Genomic DNA, 21,182 nt, shown 5'->3' with positions numbered 1-21,182 from the left:
CTGTGGGGGCTGTGCTGGCTCGTCACTGAACGGGTCCACCCCTTGCTGCCTCAAATCTCACCTTTTTGCTTGCCTTCTCTGTCTTTCCCTCTCCCACTGTGCTTTTTGCATCCCCACAAGGTGTTATTCCCTGTCTTCTGTAGTTCCTCAATGCAGCAGTTACAGCTCAGTGTCATTCCTGGGCTGCCTTTAGAACAGACCTGCTCCAGCCTGGATTGGGAAGGGCTGGATCCAACCATTTCTCAGTTCAATGTGCCAGCACCCACAGGGGCTGCATCCTGGCCAGGAGCTGCTTGTGCAGGTGTCCCTCCCTCCCACTGCAGGTCCCTGTTCATAGCTGTGTTCTTTTCCAGATATGAGCTCTACCCACTTAAATTCAAACCCCAACCACCAAAGGAGAAGAGAAGCACTTTGAATTGCCCGGCATCTCGATGGAGACACATCAAGATTGGAAAGGAAGAGGCAGCCACAGCCCTGAAAGAAGAGCAGGATTTTGCCCAATCTTCAAGAGCAGTGGTAGATTTTCTTTACACCTACTGGTTGTGTTGGCTCCCCAGCTTGCCACCACCAAGTCATGCTTGTCCTGAGCTCCCTTTTTGCTGCCCTGCTGTGCTGTGCCCTGACAGTGGGCTGGGCAGCAGGGCCCATGGCTGGGTATGGGGTGTGTGGGAGGGAGAAACAGGAGAGTTTTCCTTGGAGAAGCCTGCTCAGATCCTACAGGCCTGTGCTGAGTGTGGGATATTTTTGCCTTGTTTTCTTCACAACGTAAGATGAGGCTTTTATCTCTATCATGATGGTAACACCTCCAGCTTCCTTCCCAGAGCAAGCTGGGATGAGTCCTGATCTCCATGGAGCCTCTTCCCAAGGCAGCCAGACTCCCTGTTTGCAGGGCTCTGCTTTCACCCAGAGCTGCTATGGCACTGCTGGCCCTGAAGCTGTCTTACAAAATGAGACTTTGCAAAGTGGCTGTCTCTTCCTCCTAGCATAGAAAATGGCTTGTTTTTCAGGTGCCAGCACCAACTCCTGAACACCCTCACCTCCCACTAGGGTTGGCAGGAATCATGTCCTCTGTGGATGTACTGTGCACTCCCCTCAAAGTGGAGAAGATAAGAGGGAATCTGTCTCACTTGCCCATTGTCAGTGTGGCAAGCAGGGCTGCAGCTCCCAGTCCCATTGGTGGCCATCAGCATTGCCCACAGAGGGGCCACACATCCCTCCAGGCCCATCACAAAGTGCTGCTGAAGCAACTGGTTCTTGGAGAGGCCATGCAGGAGATGTAGGGCTGCCCAAGGATGCTGTGCAGCACCTGTGGAAGGCATTGCTCCCCCTGGACCTCCTCAGGTGGTTCATAGGAAATTTTTGCAGGAGTTTTTGCTGTAGAGAAAGCAGGCCATAAGTTGTGCATCAGAGAGAATTTCTACTGCCAGGAAACATCCCAGTTCACTTTAATGTAGTGTATAATTAATGCATTGACCCATGAGGATGGGAGAAGATTTTCCCCATGGTCCCTGCACTGGTCAGTGGCATGGATGCAGGATGAGGTGAGGGTGATTCTGGCAGTGTTTGGGGAACAGGCCCCTCTGGCTACAGCTGCACTTTGCTCCAAGATGCTCTTCTGCATCCATTTCCACGCTCAACACCTCAGTCTCTCCTGTCCTCCATCCAGGCTTTCAGTATCGTGCCGCAGTTGGGTGTGCTGCAGCCAGGAGAGAGACAGAAGGTCTCCTTCACCTACTCTGGCCACCTCAGCATCATCGCCGGTGCCAGGGCGCTGTGCTGTGTGGAGGGAGGCCCCACCTACGAGGTGAAGCTGATTGCCTCACGTGTCAGCTACTCCCTGAGCCTCCGGGAGATCAACTGTGGCTCTCAGGTACCACACACGGCCCCTGGCACAGCTCCTTGCCTCAGAACCACAGCCAGCGGGTTCCTGCCCACCTCGGACCAGGGCTGCCTCCCCTTCCCAGCCCCTTTGTTGGCTCTGGGGCTTGGAAGAACAGCCTTTGAGGGACACATCTGGCATCCAAGGTGCTTTAAAATGGCCATCTCTAAAAATATTGGGAATGCCTCTCTTTCAGGGTACCTAACACTGCCTCCTGAGCCAGGCAGGGTCCCAGTGCGGATGCTCTGAGAGCCATGTCTCTGAGACATCCCTCTGCTGATCCACTCCTAAAGCCTGACTTCCAAGGAGATGCTCTTGTCTAAAGCTCTTGCTTAATCCACAAATAATCAAGGAAAGAAGTTGGGCTTCCAGTCACTCTAGTTGGAGAGACTGTCCCAGAATAATCCCCACTTCACTCTTTTTCAGTTGAAAGCCCACAGATATTTCCAGCTGCTGGCCCTGTCTTTGTTGCCCTGTGTGAGTCCCTTGTTGCATGCATGTTGCTTGCCAATACTTGCATGCAGGTGCCTTTTCTCCTGGAATGCCTCAGTGCTGTCTCTGTTTCTCCTGGCTGTTGGTGACCCCTCAGAGTGCAGAGGGCCTGCATCCCCTCTGTCCCCATTTATTACTGGCCTTCACGTGGTTGTTACAACACCTCTGTGTGCTGCCAGGGCTCCCTGGTCCTGTGCAGGTGCCCTGTGCCTGGGGGTTCCCCAGGCTCCCAAGTGCCCCTATCTCCTCCCTGGTCTCTGCTCCCAGCTCCCAGCAGGATGTGTCTGCTTTCAAGCCCAGGAGAGAGGAAGGAGATTCCCAGCAGCAGGCCTGGGTCTGTAACTTCCCACTCCTGTGTCTTCCCTCCAGATGTTTAACGAAGTTGGTCACAGCAAGGTCACCCTGGAGAACACTGGCAAGATTGAATTCAACTGGGTGCTAAACCCTAGCACTGCAGACAAGCATCTGCCTGGTGTGTTTCTGGTCAAGCCCACCACGGTAAGTAGCACAAGCGATTGACCTCCAGCCCTGTGTCAGGTGGCCCAGGAGAGTTTTAAAGGGAAAAAAAAAGGGGGGGGGGGTGGCATAAAAGGGGGAAAAAAGTCAGAAAGGAAAACCGAAACCCAGCCATGAGAGAGAGAGGGCTGTAAGCAATTTCTGCTGGGGGCAGAGAAGGTCAAACAAGTGCTCTCTGGATAGACTCCTCCATGGCCTTGGCTGGTGGGTGGCTCTGCTGTCACAAGGCAGACACCGCTTGGAGGCACAGGTGTATTGGTCGCTGTCTGTCCTGCTCTATGGGGACTAGAGGAGAATTCTTTTGGATAGATTTCTCGGACGAAAATAAGGCACAAACGCAGCAAATATTATATCTGAAATTTGTTTCTCGATAAAGAGAGGGCATGGTCCCGACCAGAAGGGGATAGAAAAGAGAGCAGAGAGAGAAAATGAGAAACGGAGAGAGCAACAGAGGACAGGGACAGAGCATTACCGCTAGAACCCTGGGGCGCTCTGTCGGGTCCTGCTCAGCAGATGGAGCAAGTGCGCTGCCAGCCGCAGCGAGCGTGTGTGCCCCGCTATGGGGGGCCGGGCTCCGTGGGCCGGGCAGCGGGGCCGGGCTCCGCGGGCCGGCGGCAGGGCTGAGGCTCCATGGGCCGGCGGCGGGGCCGGGCTCCGTGGGCCGGCGGCGGGGCCGGGCTCCGTGGGCCCGCAGCAGGGCCAGTTGTCCCGCAGGCTGCGGCCACCGGGCTCAGCAGCCGCCGCTTGTCACGGTCGGGGCGCGGCGGCGGCTCCCTCGGGGGAGCAGCGGAGCACTGGGTTGCGGTGGTGAGCGGGGAAGCGGCGAGAGCAGCGTAGACAGACAGGGAAGAAGTGGCTCTGCAGGGAGCCGGACCCTCCAGGTGCTCCCAGCCCAACAAAAACCCCAAAAATGGCGGGGAAAAACTGGCAGTGTTTTAACTGCTTTTATATGCTAAGGTTCCCCCCATAACTCAGCCCTTTTAGGAAGACTCTTGCTCAGACGGGCAAAATTTTCCCGGGCTTCGGGGTCTGCCCACCTCCACGGGGGTGGTCGCTTGTAGCCCCCCAGGCACGGAGCCTGCCTGCATTTTCTCCTAGCGATCTCCTTTACACGTGGGATGTATTAAGGTTCCCAGCATGTGTACAGCCCCTCTAGTAATTTTTCACCCCATGTCAGAAAATGAATTTATAACATATGTTGAGGCATAACTAAAAATTTAATTGGTTCCTCACAGTCACTCTGGGGACCCCGATGGCTGAGATCTCAGGCTGTGCTGGCACTGGAGCGTTTCTGAGGGTCACCTTACCCAGGCTGTGTGATCACACAGGACATTGTCCGTGGCCCTGCCTCCCCACTGCCATTGCTAAAGCACCACTTACATGTTCCTCACGAAGGCTTGCTGGTCCCTGCCTCCTCCAGCTTTGCTGCTGTGCAGCGGCTTTGTGGGGCAGTAGCGGCTTTGTGGGGCAGTAGCGGCTTTGTGGGGCAGTGAGGGCGCCAGGGAGCAGCGGGACTGGAAGAGCAAGGAGAAAAACTAGCAGCATCCCACCGCTGTCCAAGCTTCTCAGTCCTGCCTGCATGTCTTTGAGCCGAGGCAGCGCTCCTGCCTTTGTCCCTCCTTGCAGTGGGAAGAGGAAGCCGATTTGCTTTCCCATTTCTCCATGCCTGTCTCCTACAAGGGATGAAAGGAGCTGGTGGGCCAGTTCAGTGCGAGGACTTCCCATCCACAGAGGCAGCAGAAGAGCCTTTTTTTGTCGAGGCGGGCTTTTGCTGGCAGAGGGCAAACTGCATCAGCAGCAGAGCTGTGCTCACATCAGGCTGTGCTGGGGCTGCAGCCTTATGAGCCCTGGGGAGGACACACTGCACCCTGGGGTCGGAGGCTCGACCTTTTGGGCACAAGGAAGGCAGAAGATGTGAGAAGCGAAGCCCACGCCTCAGTTAAAATTTAATAAGAGACAATAGGGAACAAAGTCACTAAAGCAGAAATAACAGCACTGAGTGCTCAGCTGCAGCCAGAGGCAGACCAGTCAACACAGCAACAGCCCTTATATACCCTGGGTATTGCATCAGCCTAATACATATTTACAAGTCGTTATACATATTCAAACATTTTAACCTAGTTTCTCCTCTCTCCTACCTTTTTGGAGCATGTGCAGTTGTCCTAGTGGTGGTCATTTGTTGCTTTTCAACATATTCAACAGATTTCCATTCCTTCACTCGTGAAATGTTAATATTACCACAACTCTTCACCAATATTGCTATCACAAAAGAGCTCTAAACTTTAGCAAAATTTCTTTTACAAAAGTCAACATTATAAAAGAAATAGTATTTACTCTAACAGTTGTGAAAGCCAACACTGTAATACCTTTATCATGAAGGTGATGTGGTCTGATGGTTTCTTCTAGATGAGAACCTGTCTCCTCAGCTTGTCTGTTCCCTGAGCCATCCCCATCAAACATTCTGATGCATTCCCTCCCTCTTTTCCTATCCCTGCAGGGCTCCATTGCACCTGGCAAGAAGCAAGTGCTGAAATTCTCTTACCTGCCAGCATTACCAGGAGCTTTCAGCAGGATTTACCAGCTTCAAGTGGGTGACCTGGACCCAGAAAATATCTTCCTGAAAGGAGAAGCGACGTGCCCCATGATCAGTGTGAACCTGCCCTGGACCATCAAAGGTAGGCACTGCCTGTCTGCCCCCAGGAAGGGCCCCTCTGGTTTTGTTCCCTGCTCTATGCCCATAGGGCAGCTCATGCTCACCTCCACCAAGACTGGAGGGTTGCAGGATTCCCAGACCAACTCAAGTCCTTTGGTTGCTTCATGAGTCTTGAGCAGAGGATCCCATGTGGGCTTTGTCCTGGGAACTGTCCTGCAGAGCTTGCCAGCACATCTGGCAGGGTCCTGAAGGATGATGGCGAGCGTGAAAGGCTTGGGAAAGCTATAAGAGAGGCTGGCAAGGCTTCTGGCAGGGTTGGATTTATGTGACATTGCAGGGGATGAGATGCTCCTCTGTGGGAGGGAAATGGGTCGGAGCGAACACGAGGATTCAGAGAGGAGCAGCAGCATCCACTTTCTATAGGTGGATTGAGGGATTTCTTTCTGGAAGGAACCAACGTTGGCAGGTGGGGACTTCCCAGCTTAAATGGGACTGGCACTTTGCTCACACTTCTCTTTGTGGATGTTTTCTTCCTTCAGAAAATAAAAAATATGAGAAGCCACTGAAACAGCCCGTAAAACACCTCCAAGAGTACAGTCAGAGGAATAAATCAGAAGTCCTTCAGAAGAAGACTCAGAGCCTGACGACTGAGACCTTGAAGTCTCAGACCCTGAAAGCTCAGACCCCGAAAGCTCAGACCCCAAAGACTCAGACCTTGGAGACTCAGAATCTGAAGACTCAGGACCTGCAGCCCCGCTTGCTGGGCTCTGGCATTGCAGTAAGAACAGCTGCAGCCCCGGTTGGCACATGCCACCTTCTCCATGTCACTTGAGCCCCTTGCAGCCCACAGCAGCTTCCTGGTGCCCTGATGGCACCTGGGATCTCCTTGCCCACTGACAACCATGGGTCACCTAGGGCTGCCCTGCTGCTCATGGTCTCCTCTGGGCTGCAGCAGCTTGCTGGCTACCCCAGGGAGAGATCCTGAAGGCCATGCTCCAGGGATGGAGTTGATGGTGCTCTGAAGGAGATGCAGGTCATTGCTGGGCAGTTTGTTGGTCCCGACCCAAGCCCTGCCAGATTTACAGCCCTTAACAGCAGCTGCCTGATTGTGCCCTGGGGCGGTGCTGGCAGTGCTCATCTCCAATAGGCACCAGCTTGGTCCCGGTTCCCTTTCAAGACAGTTTTTGTCTGAGCTGCCTTGGTTCTGGCTGGGGGCAGGCAAGTATCTGGAGCTCTGGAGGGTTCCTGGCTTGTCTGTCTGCCTGGCCAGAGCAGCTTTGCTAACAGTGTCTGGGCAGGCAAAGATGCTGGAGTTACTTCCTTGGAGATGAGGTCCTGGCTAAGAGAGCAGGAGGTGTCACAGACACTGAGCAGCCAGACAGGAGGAGCCCACAGCCCCTCTCAACAAGGGCAGAGTGGGATCCTTCCTCAGGTGCAAGATGGGCCTTGGGAAGGACCTTTGCTAACCAGCCACTGTCTTCCCTTTCTCAGCCAAACACTCAGCTGCAGATAAAGACGATGAAGATGCTGATAGAGAAGGCTGCTCTGGAGCTGCAGAAAAAGCTCACATCCCATCCCCGGAAGAGCAGGTTCCCTGACAAGGAGCTGTGCCAGAGCCTTGTCAAGTGAGTAGGGACTCCCATCCCCATCTCCAGGTGCCCCGTGGGAACACCCAGCAATGTCCCCTTCTCCCGAGAGCTGCTTGGGTCTGCAGAGCTGGGAGCAGCCTGGACCCAAGCAAGGGTCAGGTCCCTGTGGCTGTGACACGCTGCACAGGAGCAGTGGAGTGTCCTCCCTTCCCCAGCACCACGCTGAGCTTTGGCCCGCTCAGCTCCCCAGAGGTGTGGGGCTCTGTCCCTAGAGCTGGGGACCCAGTGCAGATCTTCAAGCCCTTCCAGACAGCATAAATTCTGTCCCTGCTGCCTAGCTCTGAAAGAAAAACCTCCCAGCTGATGTTTTGGTTCCAACTAACAGAGCACACTAAACAAAAGGAGAAGGGAACTGTGGCTGTCAGCAAATATTTTAACACCCAAAATCAGATGGCTTGAATCCTGATGGGGTGACAGGGCTTATCTAGGTAATGTGGCGGGTCCCTTTGCACCATCATGAGGCAGCACAAGCACCAGAGGCTTCAATTCAGAAAGAAGCTCTGCACAACAGGTCATGCGATCTGTTTGCAGAACAGTGATGATTTCCTGTGCAGGCAAACCTTATCCTAGGCCCCAAAGCAAGGGCTCAGGCTGTACACCAGGCTAAGCAGTTTCACTGAGACCAGTGGAGGCCCGGTGGACTCACCTATACTGGCTTTTCATGGCAGAGGTGTGGCCAGTGTCCATTTTAAATAATTTTATTTTCAGGTACCATTAGTAGCTGATAAAACCTAGGACCTGTACTCCTCCTGACTTCCCAAACTCTTTGCCAGGTGGTCAGGCCATGGGTTTCATGGGCTTGAGCTGAGTTTTTACAGCAGTGAATAAAGAAAGAGACACTTTATTTGTATCCTCGGCCCACTTGGCCATGTAGCCAGGCTGTTGTTTAAGGACTGTCCTTAATCCTCCTTGCAGAGTTGAGCTGCCGGAGTATGTCCTGGACATGGGCACTGTCCTTAAGGGTTTCACTGAGAGCAGCACTCTGGAGATCACCAACCCTGGGCAGATCCCAGTGTTCTTCCAGGTCAATGTATCTGTCCTGCAGGACACAGGTAAGCAGTGCTGGAGATGCTTCCTGTGGGCTTGAAGGTGTCTCAGACAGATTAGCTGAAGCCACTGAACTTGGGGAGGTATTTGAGCTTTTTCTTCTCAGTGCCCCTGCTGGGAGCTTTAGAGGCAGAACTCTCCTGGCCAGCCATGCCCAGGAACCTCTCCTGGCCTGCCTGTGACTGCCCTAACACTTCAGTGCAGGGGGCAGATGGGCTCATCATCCTCATGGGGTGGTCACCTCTCAGCATCCTCTGCCCTTGGCTCCCACGAGCATCAAGTTTCTTTGGGCACTCCGTGGGCTTGTTTTGCCAACCAGTGGGATTTTCTGTGTTTTGGAAGTGCTTTGTTTGGAGTTCATACTGTCACAGCACTTGTATTCAGCCTTTATTGAGGAAACAGCCTGTGAGATCCTCTGGTGGATCAAAAGAGGCTTCCAAAAGAGGCCTTGAGGCAAGGCTGCGCTTCCATCGTGCAGTGGCTCGCTGTGTCTGAGGGGTGTTCAGGTGCACTCTAAGTTTTTGTCCAGGTCACAGCACAGCGTGGGGCTTTTCCCAGACCTCTCAGCCAGGACACCTGTAAGGCCTTAAGGTGCTTAGGACACATTTTTTGCTCCTGGTGTATCTCAGCTGCTTTGTTTTCATCTGTTCAAGGTTTCAGCGTGGACCTGGGCCTGATGAAGAGCCTGCCCCCCAGCCACAGCGTGGCGCTTGACGTGCGCTTTGAAAGCGCCCGCTGGCCACAGGGTGACGTGGATGTGCTGCTGCCCATAGAGGTACCACAGCTCTTGGGGCAGGCATCAGGCTGGGCAAAGCAGCAGATGTCACCTGCACCCTCTGCTGAATTCTCTGTCTTTCTCCAGGTGAGAAAAGGCCCCACATTTCACATCCGCCTCCATGCCACTGTGTTGGAAGTGTCGCTTGACCTCTCCAAGAAAACACTGCAGTTCTCTGACATCCTCGTTGGGCAGTGCCAGGTTGAGACAATCCAACTCTACAACCAGTTCCAAGTACCCTGCAAATGGTCCATCAAGCCTGTTCTGAAGGTAAAGCACAGGTGACATTGAACATGTAACTTCTTGGTTGGGTTTTCTTTGTGTCTCTTGCCCTTTCTCCTCCTGTGGCTGCCTGAGCACTTGGTCTACAGCGTGTTTGAGGAAGTTTCTGAGGGTCTAGATCAAGGCTGGTTTGCCTGGACCTGTTCCATTAGTGGATGCTTTGCTTTTCTGCCATCTTCACCCATTCCTCCTCCTCTGAGGACAGTAGTTCCTTATCTGCCTGCCCTGTCTACAGGTTTTCCCTCCAGCTCTAGCCTATGGGGGCCACACTTGGTTTGGCTGGGGGTGCTCTCAGCACCATATCAGTGTCTCAAAGCACTACAGGAACTGAGACTCTGTCCTCACAGATCAAGGAGACCTCACAGGATTTGTTTCTGTGCCCAGAAAAATCAACTGAAACACACGACACCAGCCATACGTCAGAAGCGGCTGGCACTGGAGGATGAGCCCTGTCCCTTTGAAGTGACACCCTCCAAAGGAACCCTTGATGCAGGAAGGTGGCAGAACCTGCAAATCCAGTTTACACCCAAGGAGGAGGTGAGATTGTCAGGTGTCAGCCCGGGAGGCTGTCAGGGCTATCTGGAAATGAGGGCCTGGTGCAGAGAGTGTGGTAGGAGCTCTGCCTTCACAGGGCGCTTTCTGCAAGCCCCAGACTCAGCGTGGCTCAGTTCACCCCTCAGAGCTCTCCCATGAGACATGCTTTGAAATGCCCACCGGGTGCTTGCACAGAGAGCATCAGGGCTCTGTGCCTGCCTCTCAGCACATGGTGGGGATGTTCCCAACTCTCCTCAGCCTCCCCCTTGCCTGGCTCTATTTGCAGCTGCAACACTCGGTGCAGAGCAGCTGCCCACTTGCAGAGGATAATCCTGGAATGGCCAGTCTAGGCCCATCCTACTGCAGAACTGACAGACCAAACAGCCACCAGACACTTTCCTTGGCATGACAGGACAGTCACCTGTAGTGGTGTGCTGTCAGCAGTCCCTGAGGCTCTGGCTTGCCTGCACATTGCCATGCAGCTGGGAATTCAACTTTTAAAGGGTGGAGCATTCCCAAAAGTAGTTTGCCTGTGGCTGCTGGGTCTTGGAAGCTTGACAGTGTGTACCAGCTGGGACACAAGCACTTCTGTGCCCACAAACAGTCCCAGGGATCTTTTAATTGCTCAAGAAATGTAACCATCTTGTGTCTGGCTTGGACCAGAGCCAAACACTAAGCAGAGATGACCCTTATTTCTAGCCAGTGAGAGCTCGTTTGCCTCTCTCCTGGAGCTGGCGTTTGCCTGATGCAGCAGTGCCAGGACTGTGTCTGGACACTGCAGCCCCGAGGGACCTTCCCATGAGCATTGTACTCCTGCAAGACTAGGTGAAAATGCCTGACAGTCCATTGTACATCCATCTGATACCAAACACCAGTTACAGTGCACACCAGGACTCATCCCAGTTACTCAGACCCAGGACACAGACACTGTAGTCCCTAGCATAAATAAATATCTGGTTTCCGTTCACCTTGGAGGGACTGATAACACCCTGACCTTGGGGCAAGCTTTGTATTTGGGGTCCTGTCACCTGGGACTTCATAGATGGGTTTTCCGCGCTTTTCTCTTTTCAGAGGTCTTACAAGAATGAGCTGAAGCTTAACATTTGTGGAAGCAGCAATCACTTAAAGCTGCACCTCTCAGGACAGGGTCTGGAGCCACGGTTGGAGTTCAGCCCCCCAGCACTAAAGATGGGACGGGTGCTGGTGGGCAGCGATGGGGTGGAGGCCACAGTGGTGGTGAAGAACCCATGCACCTTCCCCATTGAGTTTTACTCCCTGGATTTTGATGAGCAGTACCTTGAGGAGGAGAAGGTGAGAAGGCAGATCTGGTCCCCATGTCCATGCTGGCCAAGCTTCACAGCACTCCAGCATTCCCAGGCTTGTGCCAGGAGATGGAGGCAATCCCCAGGGCAAAGCCAACTCTGCTGACATGCTGTGGAAGAACCTCAATCGTTTGTATTGTTGGGAGGAAGGGAGAGCGTGTTGGGGTGCCGTGCCTGGACATGCAGGTCACAAATCTGAAGGCCATGATTAGGGAGATCCTGAGGGATGGGAAGCTGCCAATAGAAGACCAGGTAAAACCCTGCAAAGCTCAGATCTCGAGCTTGTGTGGCCCTGGAGCATTGTGTCCCCCAGGTGATAATGGCACAGAGCCTTCTCCAGGCCCCGATGATGTTCCACAATGACTCTGTATCATCTGTGTGGATGGGGAGGTTATCACCGTCCCTCAGATGGGCAGAAAGTGGGAGTGCTCTGTGTACAAGTATCCCCTCTGTTCAGAGTTTCCCAGCCTGGAAATCATTATAAACAGTCCCAGGACAGGGCAGCTTATGGTCATAGTTTTCTTCAGCTGAGTCACTTGGGAGAGGTTTCTCTCCCAGTCCTGCTTATAGCTCTTACCTCTGCTCTGGAGCCTGCTCACCCCACTGGGCATGACAAAGCACTTGTACTTCATATAAGTCAAAAACCCCATTGCCAAAAACTCAGTGCCTTTAACTAAGAAGTTGTGAGGATGAAGGTGACAGAAGTATAAACAGGATTCTCTCTTCTGTTTTAGATGCTGAAACATCTGGGACTGCATCCCGAAGGGCCTCCCCTTCCCCCTGCTGCTGTGCTCTCCATGGTCAAGTACCCAGAGGAGAGGCTGGGCTCTGCAGAGCCTGTGGAGCCCTTTACCATTGTGGCACCAGAAGGTGCTGCTATGGAAGACAATCTGGTGGGTGCTCCAGTTGTGCTGGCACTGAAGGTGCAAGGGCAGGGACCAGGCTAGATGGGGGCATAGGGGACAGGTTGGATGGAAAAGGATCATTGTAGAGAGCTTGTGAAGATGTGATGATGGGGGCCTGTGACTGTAGGTCTCCTTTCTGTCAGGAGTGGGACAAAAGAGAGAGCTCTGCTGGAGACAGAGCAGTTCTGTAAGACAAGAGGTAAAAAATTACTGAAACCATCAATGTCCTTTGAGGAGAGGGTCCTGAGTGAGAAGGGGTGTCCTAGGCAAAACACCAATAAAGAAGACCAACTCCATGGGCAGGTGGACTTATTTATTCTCATGTTGGTGACCAAAACCTCATTTTGCTTTCCAGGATGGGAATGTCTCAGGGCTCACCTCTCCCTCCCTGTTCTCTCTCCCCTTAGGCCAAGGCCCCAGATGTGAAGGGCAGCTCTACCAAGGGCCAACCAAAGACGGGTAAAGTGGTCAGCAGAGACAACTCTTCAAATGAGAACCTGATCTCCACACAGAGAAGAAAAAGTCCCTGGGATTCCTTTGCAACAAGATCCAAAAGTATGCTGAAAAGTGCCTCAACCCCTACAGAATTCCTCAGGTGAGCTGCACGGGAGGAAGTGATGCCTCTGCTTCTTGCTCCTCTTGCCAAACAAGGTCCATTGTCCCCAGCGACCCTGTGCCAGTGCCTCCATGGGATGGCCAGTGCACCCTCCTTGTTTCATTTGCTCCTTGTCTGAAGCCTCCTCTTTAACTGCCAGGCTGAAACGGTACCGGTGGACAGTCCCTGCCCATGGTGAGGTGGAACTGAAGGTCCACTTCTCCACCAAAAAGCCAGGGAGGTTTGAGCAGACTCTGAGGTTTGAGCTGGTGCAGACGAAGTGCCAGTACGAACTGCCCTGCCGTGGCACCGGCCTGTACCCCAGCATCAGTCAGAACCCTCGGTAAGGCTGGCCCCTGGCAGCCTCCCACAGCACAGCTGCCCCTGGACTCACAGCCAGGGCTGCCCCCTGGGGCTTCTGGCCTGGGCAGATGGTGCTGCCTGAGGTGGCCCAGCATCTCTTCCTGTGCTGGGAGCTGAGAAGGCAGATGGTACCTCAGCCACCAGGAAGGGTTATGGCTTTCTGACTACATTTCCTGCTTGGAGCATCTCATAGCTCCTCCTTCCCCACTTTCTCTGCCCAGGCTGGTGTTTCCACAGTGGAGGAAAATCATGAAGGAAGATGAAATCATCTTCAAGGAATATGTGGAGAGCACAAAGCAATTCCACTTTGGACCGCTGCTGTGTGGGAAATCAAGAGAGTGGTATGTGCTCCCTGCTGGGCCTTGTCCTTTTCTGGACACGCCTGGAGAGACAGGCTGTCCTGGTGGCACAATCCAGGGCACTGTCCTGGGAGATACATGGCTTGGAAGGACCACAGGTGTGTGAGCTTGAGCAAATAAGAGGCAAATGAGCCTTGCAGGAGCTGCTCTGCCTACACAGTGGGTGCCTTGGTGGCCACCTTGGTGGCCAGAACCGCGTGCTGCTGCCAGTCCAGAGGTGACTTGGGGGGCAACTTTTGTCCCCCCCCCACATCTCAGCTTCACCCCTTAGGAGATGAACTTTATGGTGGTTTTTGAAGTGCTTTGAGCTCTGCAGGTAGCCTGATCGAGCAATTATTCTGTAGAAGGTTTTGTAAACTTTTCAATAATCTGTATTCATGAATAAATTTTATTATTGGCCTGCCAATAGGTGTTGGAGGTAATGTACAGCAGGAATTACATTTTCATGTAATGATATTGCATCCTCACTGCTGGATGAAGTCTGCCTAAACACTTTGTCATTGAAGCTATTGTGTATTTCTACTTTTACTGTCACTTTTTTTTAATGACATTTAACATTAAGTTCTTGTCTCTGTGGGAGCTCTGGAGGGCTAGGGCTATTTTGACAACACAAGTAAATGAAATCAAAATAGTTTAAAAAACAGACAATCATTAGCCAGGTTGATGGATGGTCTGGGATTTCTATTTGCCTCTTTAACCCTTTCACTCCAAAGCACTTTCCACGGCTGAGAGAAGGGTCATTTCTTATCTTTTTTCATTCCTCTTGGGAATTGATATTTTATATTTCTTTCTCAGACTTTGAGCTAACCCATGAAATCCAAAGCAGTTACATGACTTTTATGAAAGAGATTAGCTAAACTCTTTTTCCAAAAGCCTTTCTTTATACCCTGCAGGGAAGGCACCCCAAGAAAGAAGGGGAAAGAACCCATGTGCCTGGTGTACTGTTATTTTTCTAGGCATCTTTGAATTTACATTGTATTAAAAACTGTTGAATTGGCCTGAGCATCATCAGACTTCTGGGCTGGAGGCACCAAGTCCAGGGAAGGCCTCAGAGTAAGGCAGGGATGAGCACAGGCCCATGGCCCTGACTGGGATCCATTTTCCTCACTCGTTTGTTAGAGCAGGGTCTTCCAGCACCACTTCCTTGGGTGCACACAGTGCTCTCCTGGGTGTGTGGCAAAGGCAAGAGTCTGCTCTGCAGCCTTTTTCCCTTCTGTGGACAGGTACAAGGCCCAGAACTGTCCCCGCAACTCGGAGAATCTGACCATCCTCAACAACTGCCCCGGGGACGTGGAGGTCCAGTTCTCCTTTGAGAGTGCTGGGGAAGCAGAGACATTCCTTCTGGACCCTCCCAACATGAGCCTGAAACCAAAGGAGAAGCAGGTGGGAGAAGGGCAGGTAGAGCAGGCACCACAGAAGTGCCCAGGGGCTGCTTCTGCTCACACACAGTGCTCTTTCTATTTCTTGCTCTGGGGCCGTGTCCAGGAGCTGACCATTTGGGCATTCCCCACTTGCCCTGGCTTCCTGGAGGACAAACTCATCTGCAGCATTGGGAAGAACCCAGAACCAGTGGTCTTCAGCCTGTGCTGCCATGGGGTGGACATGAAGCTGGAGGTCAGCACCCTGGAGCTGTCCTTTGACAAACTGCTCCTGCACAGGTCAGTCATCCCACGCATCCCAAGCACTCCAAGACTGGTGACAAAGAGAAAATGTTTGACTCTGGTTTCTGGGGCACGGATGGAGCTGCTCCAAGTTGCATTCAGTGGTGAGGCTGGTGTGACCACCCAGCAGCTGATGCCAAGTGCCTTCCTGTCTCTGCAGGACTGACAGCAGGACCTTGGTCCTGAAAAACAACACCCTGCTGCCCATGGTCTGGCAGCTCAGTGGGCTGGATGACCTTGTTGAGGCCTTCTCCTTGTCACAAGAGAGTGGCACCATTGATCCCCGCTCAGAGCTTGAAGTGACACTGCATTTCAAGGCCAGGCAGATTGGCAGCATTGAGAAGACCCTCCAACTAGAGGTGAGAGGGACTGTGTCCTGCCTGGCAGAGCGGGGCACAGTGAGCAGCCATGTGCTCCTAGGGACAGAGTCAGGAAGAGCTGCACCTGACAGACACAAGGGTGCTGTGACCCCAACTTCTTCCTCTACACAGCGTTTGCCAGAACGTGCAGGGCATCCACATCCCCCCAGATAAGCAGACACTGCATCCTGAGCCTGTACCACAACCACCTTGTCCCTGCGAATGGTTGAAGGTTGTTGTCTGTAGCTAAGGTTGAAGGTTGTTGTTTGTAGCTTGTATAGACTGCAGCATGATCTCCACATTCCTCCTGGACTTTTTCTGAAGCTCTTGCACAGTGCAACAAACTCTCCCCCTGGGATTTTGTTCCCCATGGTTTAGGGGCTGCATTTCAGAGCGGGTGCCAGGTGATTAGAGGGGGTTGTCAATGCCACCTGCTCTGAGACACCTCATACTTCTTGTGGTTGTTCTTACATCTCTGTGCCTCTCCAAGGCAGCATTCCCTGCTGCAGGAGTGCAGAGTTGGGCTGATAGGGTTTTTTACTGCAGCAGGATCCCACTGGGGCAGCCCATGAGAGGAACAGATTAGCAAAGCTTGGGAGTTCACCAATGCTTGTGAAGCCAGGGAGGCCATAGGGGAAGCCACCTGCAGAGACAAGGACTTAGAGGCTATCTACCAAAAAATAATCTGAACAGTGTTTTTTTCTTGCTGCCTCAGGTTTCAGATACAAAAAACATCCTGAGGATTGTTCAGGCTGAAAACATCAAAATCTCTGCAGAGGTCTATGATGTTTCTGTGAGCATCGACATGCCTGAAGGTCAGTGGATGCCTTCCAAACAAAGCAGTCCAGGTGCACTGCATTACCTTGGGAGGTGGGCAACCAAAGCACATGGGACGGGATGGGATGGGGTGGGATGGGATGGGATGGGATGGGACAGGACAGCATGCAAGGAAGGCATGGATACATAAAGCACATACCCTGCAAGCTGTGTGGAATAAAGCATTGTCAGGGCTCTGGCAGCCTTAAGTCTATCCCTTCTGAACTTTGAAGTGTGCAGCTTCATGTGGAGATTGGATCTGGGGGCTTTGAAACAACAGTGATGTGAACAGGCAGTTGGCAACACCCACAGGCTCAGCACAGCATATAAAGTAATTGGATGTGTGCTTGGGAGTGAGGAAATGGAAGCTGAGCTCCTTAGCTACTAAGCCTGCAGATATTTTGAGTAAGAAGAGAAAGGGCAGACAAGTAGCTGGAAAACACTTTCAAGAGCAGAAACTTGCTGAAAAGGGTTTTTGCTGAGACTTCCATGTTGCTTGTGACCTGGTGTATTCTGCAGCAGCTCACAAATACCATGTTTGACCTCGCTCTGTGGGTTTTCTGCAGGTCCAGATGGAAGCTTGGAATTTGGAACTATTAATGTCCTGGATAATGTGAAGAAAGTCCTGAGTCTCAAGAACAAAGGGCTATACAACATTGAGTACAGGTGAGTCCAGCTGCCTGGTAGTGAGCATTTCCTCGGGTTCCCAGGCCTGAATTTGCCCTCTGTCAGTGGCTAGAACCTGTTTCCATGCTGGCTACCTCACAGTAAATACAAAACCTGGGCTCTCTAATCTCAATTATTTTACCAGAGAATCCAGCCACAAACCAGCAGTTCTTCACAGCTCAGCTGGAGCCCAAAGGAGAAAATTCAGAAATTTCAGGCACTGAAATGCTGAGATTCATTGCCTTTCTTTGATGGTCACCTCCTTTTGCTTTCTGAGGCTCTGTAAAGGAGTGAATGAAAACTTTTGGTGTCAAGGTTTGTTGCAGTGACTTCATGATTGTCTGCAATCTCTGTCAAGATCCAGGGCTCCCTGAGCAGAGTGGGACTCTCCCTTTTCTGTTTTTTCTGGTCCTATGCAAAGTCCTGGCTGTGTTGGTGGCACCTGTACTTTTAACTGCAGAGATCTCCATTCCTTCCCTTCCTCTCCAGGTTCACACTGAAGGGTGCAGGTCCCAGGATGCGAGACCTGGCATCCCACTTCACTGTTGTGCCTCAGTCGGGCGTGCTGATTGCCTCCCAGCCTGCTGTGAATGTTGAGATGCTCTTCCACCCCACGAGTGAAATCTTCCTCAAGAACAAACCCATCCTGTACTGCCAGGTGAGCCGCCTGGGCCGGGCTGCATTATCACATGGTGTTTTGGGAGCACAAACAGGACAGGTGTCTAATGGAAGGAGGGCTTTAACTGGAGAATCCTCTCTCCCACATACACAAACAAAGTCTTTCAAAACCATTTGGGAGGCTTCCTAAGTGGAGCTGAGAATCTGACTCTGGAGGAGGTGTTTAAACAGGGAGGATAAACTGATGGAGGCCTGGGATGGAGGCTGGGGACTGGGTAGAGGCTGGCCTCTTAGCTTTGTTTACCAGCCTTCCTGTGGGTGCAGGTGATGGATGCCAGCTCAGGCCGAGGGGGCCAGGCTGTCGCCAACATCCCAGTGAGGGTGTCGGCGACAGCCGAGTACAGCAAGTACAGCATTGAGCCTGCCTCACCCATCGACTTTGGAGCCATGGCCAAGGGCACCAAGAAGAGCCAGACTGTCCTGCTGGAGAACAAAGGCACGCTCAGCTTCAAATTCCGAATCCGCCAAGCACCCGAGCTTGCATCTGCATTGGAAAGCAAAAGGTATAAGAAGCCCTGCCCCACCCTTCCTGTCTGAGGAGGCACCATCCCACAGCTGGTATGGGGCAGGCAGCCAGGAGACCTGGGCTGTCATGTGTTTGCATCCCTGGCTTGGGGAGAGGAAGCAAAAAAGCCACCTCAGTATCCCCATGTGTAGCATGAAGCTGGTGACAGAGCTGCCCTGTCCAGCAGTGGGAGCTGCTGGCTGCTCTCTGGGAGCCATCAGGAGCAGGAAGGCTTTCTTCTCTGAGGAGGAAGGCCAGCTCTGGCCTCAGAGGAAGGCAGGGGAGCTCAGCATGACAGATACCTCTGCTTTCTCCTCTTAGTTCAAAGGAAGGGGAATCTGCTCCATCGGCTCCAAAGCGCTCAATGAGACGGAAATTGAGCTCCTCGACACAGGTGGGTGACTCCTGCTGCCCAGCAATGCTGCTGCAGGGGATGTGACAAGATGCTGCTGTGCCCAGGCTGGGGGCTCATCGCCATAGGGTGGGACATGGTCTGCAGGATGGAGTCCAGTATCTGCTCAGTTCCCCCTGGTAGTCCTGTACTCTGGCTCTGACCTGGAGTTGTGGGGTCAACAGAGGGGAAAAGGTCCTGTGTTTGGTAGCTGCTAGCCAGCATAGGTCTGTGAACACCACAGAAGAAAAACCATCCCCCACTGAACTCCCAGTCCAGACAACATTGCTTTTCTTCTTCCCAGTCCCCTACCTCACTCCCATAATTTCTCAGCTACTTCTGCTCTCCTGTGTTACCTCTGGAGGTTGAAGGACCTAACCCTAACCCTAACCCTAACCCACCACTACCACCCTCACTCTTTACACTCAAACTCCTTTCTCTCTGCCACTTGGGACAGGCTTGCAGCTCCTCTTGGTTTGTTGCTCTCAGCCTGTGGCTGCCTTTGGGCCATGCAGTCATCCTTCCCTGCCCTGGGACTGGCTGCTTGGGCCCAGCTGGAGGCCACGGCAGGACGTACTCTTTGCTGGGGTGCTCAAGGCACAGCTATTAGCCATCAGCTTCTCCTGGAACTTTTTCTGCAGGCTCGCCTCAATCTTGGCATGTTCACGGTGTCCCCCTGCTCCGGCTCCATCCGTCCGTGGGGCCAGCAGAAGATCACAGTGGAATGCCTCGCAAGGCAGGAGGGGACATGTGAGGAGCAGCTCTACATTGACATCACGGGCACAGACCCCAGGGACAATCCCCTTGGCATTCCCTTCACCCTGATTGCCGAGTCCTGCCTCCCAGGTACACACTGCCCACAGTGCCTTGGTCACACCTGCTGCTGATCAGCACCTCAACTTGCTGCTGGGATAGAGAGGCACGCTAGCCATGGTGTCCCACCTTAAAATTCTCAGAGGTTCCAGCCCACTTTGAGTCCACCAGGAGACTCATCCCTCCCAGGGTGAGAGGGATGCATGGAAGGATAAAAGGAATGCAATGCTCTCTAAGACTGAGGTTGACTGAGCTCCATCCTCACAGCCAGCTCCCCTACCCAAGGCTGGGTTTAGCAGTCACTTGGGCAGAAAGGGCTTATCAAGCCTTCTGAGAGGCCAGCAGGGTCCAGATAAATTCATCAGGGATGCTTCTCCATGCTCATCCCTCTGGTGTGTCCACAGCCCTTGTTGAGGATGTCGCGTCAATCTTCAAGGAGTACCTGATCTGCAGCAGCGCCGACCTCGACCACAAGCTGCAGTCGGTGAAAGGCACCGGCCTGTTTGTCAGAAATGAGAACAGATTCATCTTCAGCAAGGTTCAAGTTGGGCAAGAGACTGAAGCTCATTTCAATATCTACAATGCAAGCCGTTTGCCATGTGACGTGGTCCTCTCCATCAAACCCCTGCCTGGAGAGGTAAGAACAGGAGCCAAGGTGGTGGTTGCCCTCTAAGGGCCGGGTGAGAGCCTGTTGTGTTCTCCAGATGCATTGCTTCCTGTGGCCCAGACTAGGCTAGCTCAATGCAGGCCAAACTGCAGGGGAGAGCAGCAGAGCCAGGGAACAGTTGTGTTGAATTCTGCATGTCTCGGGCAAGGTTTTGGCTCTCACCTCTGGGTCTTTGGTGGGAGAAGTGAATCCTTCTGAACCTCTCCTGGAAGCACATGCAGAGAGGGGCTGTTATGAACTGACATGCCAGGGCTTAAAGCAGAGCATTTCCTCAGGCTCCCCGGCTTTTCCTTCTCTTTGAAGGCCAGTTCTAGATTATTTGCAGAGTTTTCCATTAAGTGGCCACTTCCCATATATGCTGGGGCAGCTGCCAGCACTCAAACCACACAAGGTCAGCGTTCTCTGGGAGGGAGGGAGCCTGCTCAGGGAAGTAGGAAGGAAGACGCAGTGTCTGGGGCTGCTCTCAGTAATGCATTTATTAATAAAACTGCGTCATGTTGAAAGGTGTTTTCTCCTAACACTTGTCTCTGGGTTCCCCCAAGGAAAAAAGCTCTATCAACAATATTTTCAAGTTATATCCAGTCAAGATGTCCATTCCAAGCTCATCCTGTGCCGTTGCTACAGTGACCTTCACCCCGCCAGATGAGCAGAACTACCACTGCACTTTCAAGGCTTCCCTTGTCATCCCAAAAGGGTAACTGACCCTGTGAAATATTGGGGGAGGCCTCACTGACAGCTGCCTCTCCACTGGGAAGGCACAGACCTCTTGTTAGCTCTAATGCTTTCAGTAGCCTCAGGCAGAGAACTTGGCATGAGATGATCTGGGAGGCAGTAACTGTTAGAGCAGAAGAGTGAGGCTGATGGTTTAGCCTGTGTGAGGAACTATGAAGACAGGGAAATATTAGGTAGCCAACTGGAAGTTACTGAGATGTGCTGCAGCTGAGCTGGGGGTTTCCAGCAACAAAGGCTTAGATGAAGCAGTTCCTGTGCCAGCAAGTCAGCAGTCACATTTTCATCTTTGTTTCTGTAAAATTAAGTGACCCTCTGTGACTCCCTGGCATTCATTGAGCTATTTTATGTGAGTGGTTGGAGCTGGTATGAAAGAGGAGCCCAGTTCCTCTGCCCTGGGACCTGTGGAGTGGGGCTTTGACCTGTCCTTCCTCAACCCTTTAGTGGCTGAATTGGAACAAGTCTAATTGCTAATAAGCAATTGCTTTTTTACTGTTCTTGGAAAAGATCTTTACTGATAGTGACA

General features: G+C 52.6%; 2 protein-coding genes across 2 annotated transcripts in view; one reads left to right on the top strand and one right to left on the bottom strand.

Moving 5' to 3' along the window:
* LOC139604082 (zinc finger protein 271-like) overlaps positions 1 to 21,182 on the bottom strand; it is a 205,972-nt gene that overhangs the window by 131,756 nt on the left and 53,034 nt on the right. The gene's annotated exons all lie outside the window — the stretch shown is intronic.
* The window catches only part of LOC139604069 (hydrocephalus-inducing protein homolog), a 48,777-nt gene that overhangs the window by 20,014 nt on the left and 7,581 nt on the right, over positions 1 to 21,182 (top strand). The window contains exons 13-38 of the mRNA XM_071455057.1: positions 354 to 516; positions 1,667 to 1,870; positions 2,741 to 2,869; positions 5,385 to 5,562; positions 6,080 to 6,318; positions 7,032 to 7,165; positions 8,105 to 8,241; positions 8,890 to 9,011; positions 9,099 to 9,281; positions 9,678 to 9,830; positions 10,899 to 11,138; positions 11,884 to 12,042; positions 12,462 to 12,649; positions 12,810 to 12,992; positions 13,234 to 13,353; positions 14,595 to 14,754; positions 14,857 to 15,029; positions 15,193 to 15,391; positions 16,107 to 16,206; positions 16,774 to 16,873; positions 17,363 to 17,531; positions 17,816 to 18,054; positions 18,378 to 18,450; positions 19,089 to 19,293; positions 19,665 to 19,897; positions 20,470 to 20,621. Coding sequence (XP_071311158.1) covers positions 354 to 516; positions 1,667 to 1,870; positions 2,741 to 2,869; positions 5,385 to 5,562; positions 6,080 to 6,318; positions 7,032 to 7,165; positions 8,105 to 8,241; positions 8,890 to 9,011; positions 9,099 to 9,281; positions 9,678 to 9,830; positions 10,899 to 11,138; positions 11,884 to 12,042; positions 12,462 to 12,649; positions 12,810 to 12,992; positions 13,234 to 13,353; positions 14,595 to 14,754; positions 14,857 to 15,029; positions 15,193 to 15,391; positions 16,107 to 16,206; positions 16,774 to 16,873; positions 17,363 to 17,531; positions 17,816 to 18,054; positions 18,378 to 18,450; positions 19,089 to 19,293; positions 19,665 to 19,897; positions 20,470 to 20,621 — 4,335 coding nt within the window. The remainder of the gene's footprint in view (positions 1 to 353; positions 517 to 1,666; positions 1,871 to 2,740; positions 2,870 to 5,384; positions 5,563 to 6,079; positions 6,319 to 7,031; positions 7,166 to 8,104; positions 8,242 to 8,889; positions 9,012 to 9,098; positions 9,282 to 9,677; positions 9,831 to 10,898; positions 11,139 to 11,883; positions 12,043 to 12,461; positions 12,650 to 12,809; positions 12,993 to 13,233; positions 13,354 to 14,594; positions 14,755 to 14,856; positions 15,030 to 15,192; positions 15,392 to 16,106; positions 16,207 to 16,773; positions 16,874 to 17,362; positions 17,532 to 17,815; positions 18,055 to 18,377; positions 18,451 to 19,088; positions 19,294 to 19,664; positions 19,898 to 20,469; positions 20,622 to 21,182) is intronic.

The sequence above is a fragment of the Agelaius tricolor genome, unplaced genomic scaffold (assembly GCF_023055355.1).
Source record: "Agelaius tricolor isolate 1412-34295 unplaced genomic scaffold, bAgeTri1.0.p SCAF_43, whole genome shotgun sequence".
NCBI classification, from domain to species: Eukaryota; Metazoa; Chordata; class Aves; order Passeriformes; family Icteridae; genus Agelaius; species Agelaius tricolor.
This window is presented reverse-complemented; position numbering and strand designations above follow the sequence as displayed.